General features: G+C 40.2%; 1 protein-coding gene across 1 annotated transcript; it reads left to right on the top strand. All coding sequences in view use genetic code 11, as the record gives it.

Moving 5' to 3' along the window:
- Window positions 1-469: 469 nt before the first annotated feature.
- Window positions 470-1,471, top strand: EGR_05676 (hypothetical protein; the record flags this gene model as incomplete). Its single annotated transcript, XM_024494925.1, has 2 exons — window positions 470-543; window positions 1,216-1,471. 2 exons carry the CDS (start codon window positions 470-472, stop codon window positions 1,469-1,471), a joined length of 330 nt encoding a protein of 109 aa, XP_024350621.1.
- Window positions 1,472-1,887: the final 416 nt, after the last annotated feature.

A 1,887-nucleotide genomic window follows, 5' to 3' on the forward strand; every position in this document is an offset into this window, starting at 1 on the left:
CCTCAGCAAAGGAAGACTCTTAGGTACTCACGTTTTCACCGAATGCTTGGATAATCTGCTTAAGGTCGGGGCAGCTTCTACTGATTTCACGCCAAAAGCTATCAAGTCAGAGCGTTGCCTGCCTTAGGCTTTACCCGGTTTAAGATAATAATTTGGATTTTATGACATTGAAACCTAAGAGTTAACTGAAGAAAATCCACCCACATTACCTTTGGGTATCAAAGAAAAGTTGAACTTCTCAGGTAAAAGTTCAGGTTCGAAAGGACGGGCCCTACTGATGCTTGCTTTGCAACCTACTCAGCCAAAGAAACTCATTGAACCATTAAATATTTAACTGTCTGTAAAGAGTATTCCCTTACGTTCTACCTATCTGAGTGGTGAAGAGAAGCAGTTCTTAACCATCGCCTACTCGGAAAGCTATTGTCTCAAAAACTTCGAGCATAAATAGCACTTATGGGTTGCTATCAAAATGTACAAAAAGAAGTTTCAAATGAAATTTCAAGTAAATAAAAACACTGCATATTGTCTCCACAAATTGTCAGGGTAAAGTGAGGATGAAGGCAAAGGGAAGGTGGAGAAATGGTCATTAATCTTTTCCGATTTGGGAAATTTAAGCTGTGAGTAGACAAGATTCCTTGTGTGCTACTTCTGCAGATCAATGGGGAAAGAGGGGTGGTGAGGACATTAAAAAATCATATGATAGTTTCAAGCGGACTACTAAGAAAATGGGCTTTTCTAACCGCTGTGTTCAACCTCTCCAGATCCCCTTGCAAAGGCGCTTTTAGAGCAAAGGAGCGGCGCTTCGAAGGGTTCATGCGGAAAATTTTGGCGCTCTTGTCACACAATGATCCGGATTTGGGTCCGACGCACCTTCCTGTCGCCGGCAGTGGTGGTGGTGGAGGCGGTGTTGGCGGCGGCAGTTCGGTTGGTCTTCTGCCAGGCAAACAGGTCGCCATTGACAATAAGCGCTTCACTGTCGACTCCATCGTTGCTGAGGGTACGTGTCTCCTTTTGTTTCCGTCTATGATGATTTCCACTTTCACCACTCGAGCAAATTGGAAGCAAGGTAAATTAGCTTGTTACTCTTTTAACTTATTTCGGCTGCATAAAAACCTACTGAGAGTATGTGTTCTCTCCGTCATAGTTCTGACCCCATGCTTACACCGAAGTCAAAAGGCACTGAGCTAAGCTGATCTGTTTCATATTTTAATGCAGAATCTCATCCTTAATGAATTTTTTAGTGTTGATAATTGTTTGTCATTTTGTTTATCCAGTAATGAAACCTTTTATTTTCACCGGTGGTGCTGGACTTCGAAATATAGTCTTATTAATTCTTCCAATCTCGGCAACTATTAGGGGCATTGTTTATCAAAATGCGGTTTCTCCGCGCCTTCTTAAGTCTGCCGTTTTTTATTTTTATATTCTCCGATTTTGCTTTCCGTATCCTCATTCACTCTCATCTAATTCTTAAATTGAAATGATGTTTTTGGATGATGAACCTGTTTAAAAATCGACATGAATATTTTATCTTCGTCTGTTTCGGCTCCACGGTTTTCTTTCAGAATGGCCTTTAGGTTTTTTTCCTTTTTATGCAAAAATTCTCTGTCCTTATTGTTACATGCTTTATGCCAGAATTGTTTTGTTTAGTTTTTTTTTCTCTAGTCAACCCATCCCTTAAGTGTATACAGCTGTTTGCCAAGTTGTGCAACTGAAAGATCATCACTTTGTGGAGTTTTGTTTAACTCCGCATTCCTCTTTTGAAATTCTCCTTGTTTTACTTTCGTTTTGTCATCGTTATTATTGACAAGGGCTTGAGGATCTGCGAATGGCCGGAAGTAACTTGTTTTCACCGCTTTACTGATGTATTATTGACTTCATTAATTCTTA

This window comes from Echinococcus granulosus (assembly GCF_000524195.1).
Source record: "Echinococcus granulosus chromosome Unknown EG_S00044, whole genome shotgun sequence".
Classification (NCBI taxonomy): domain Eukaryota; kingdom Metazoa; phylum Platyhelminthes; class Cestoda; order Cyclophyllidea; family Taeniidae; genus Echinococcus; species Echinococcus granulosus.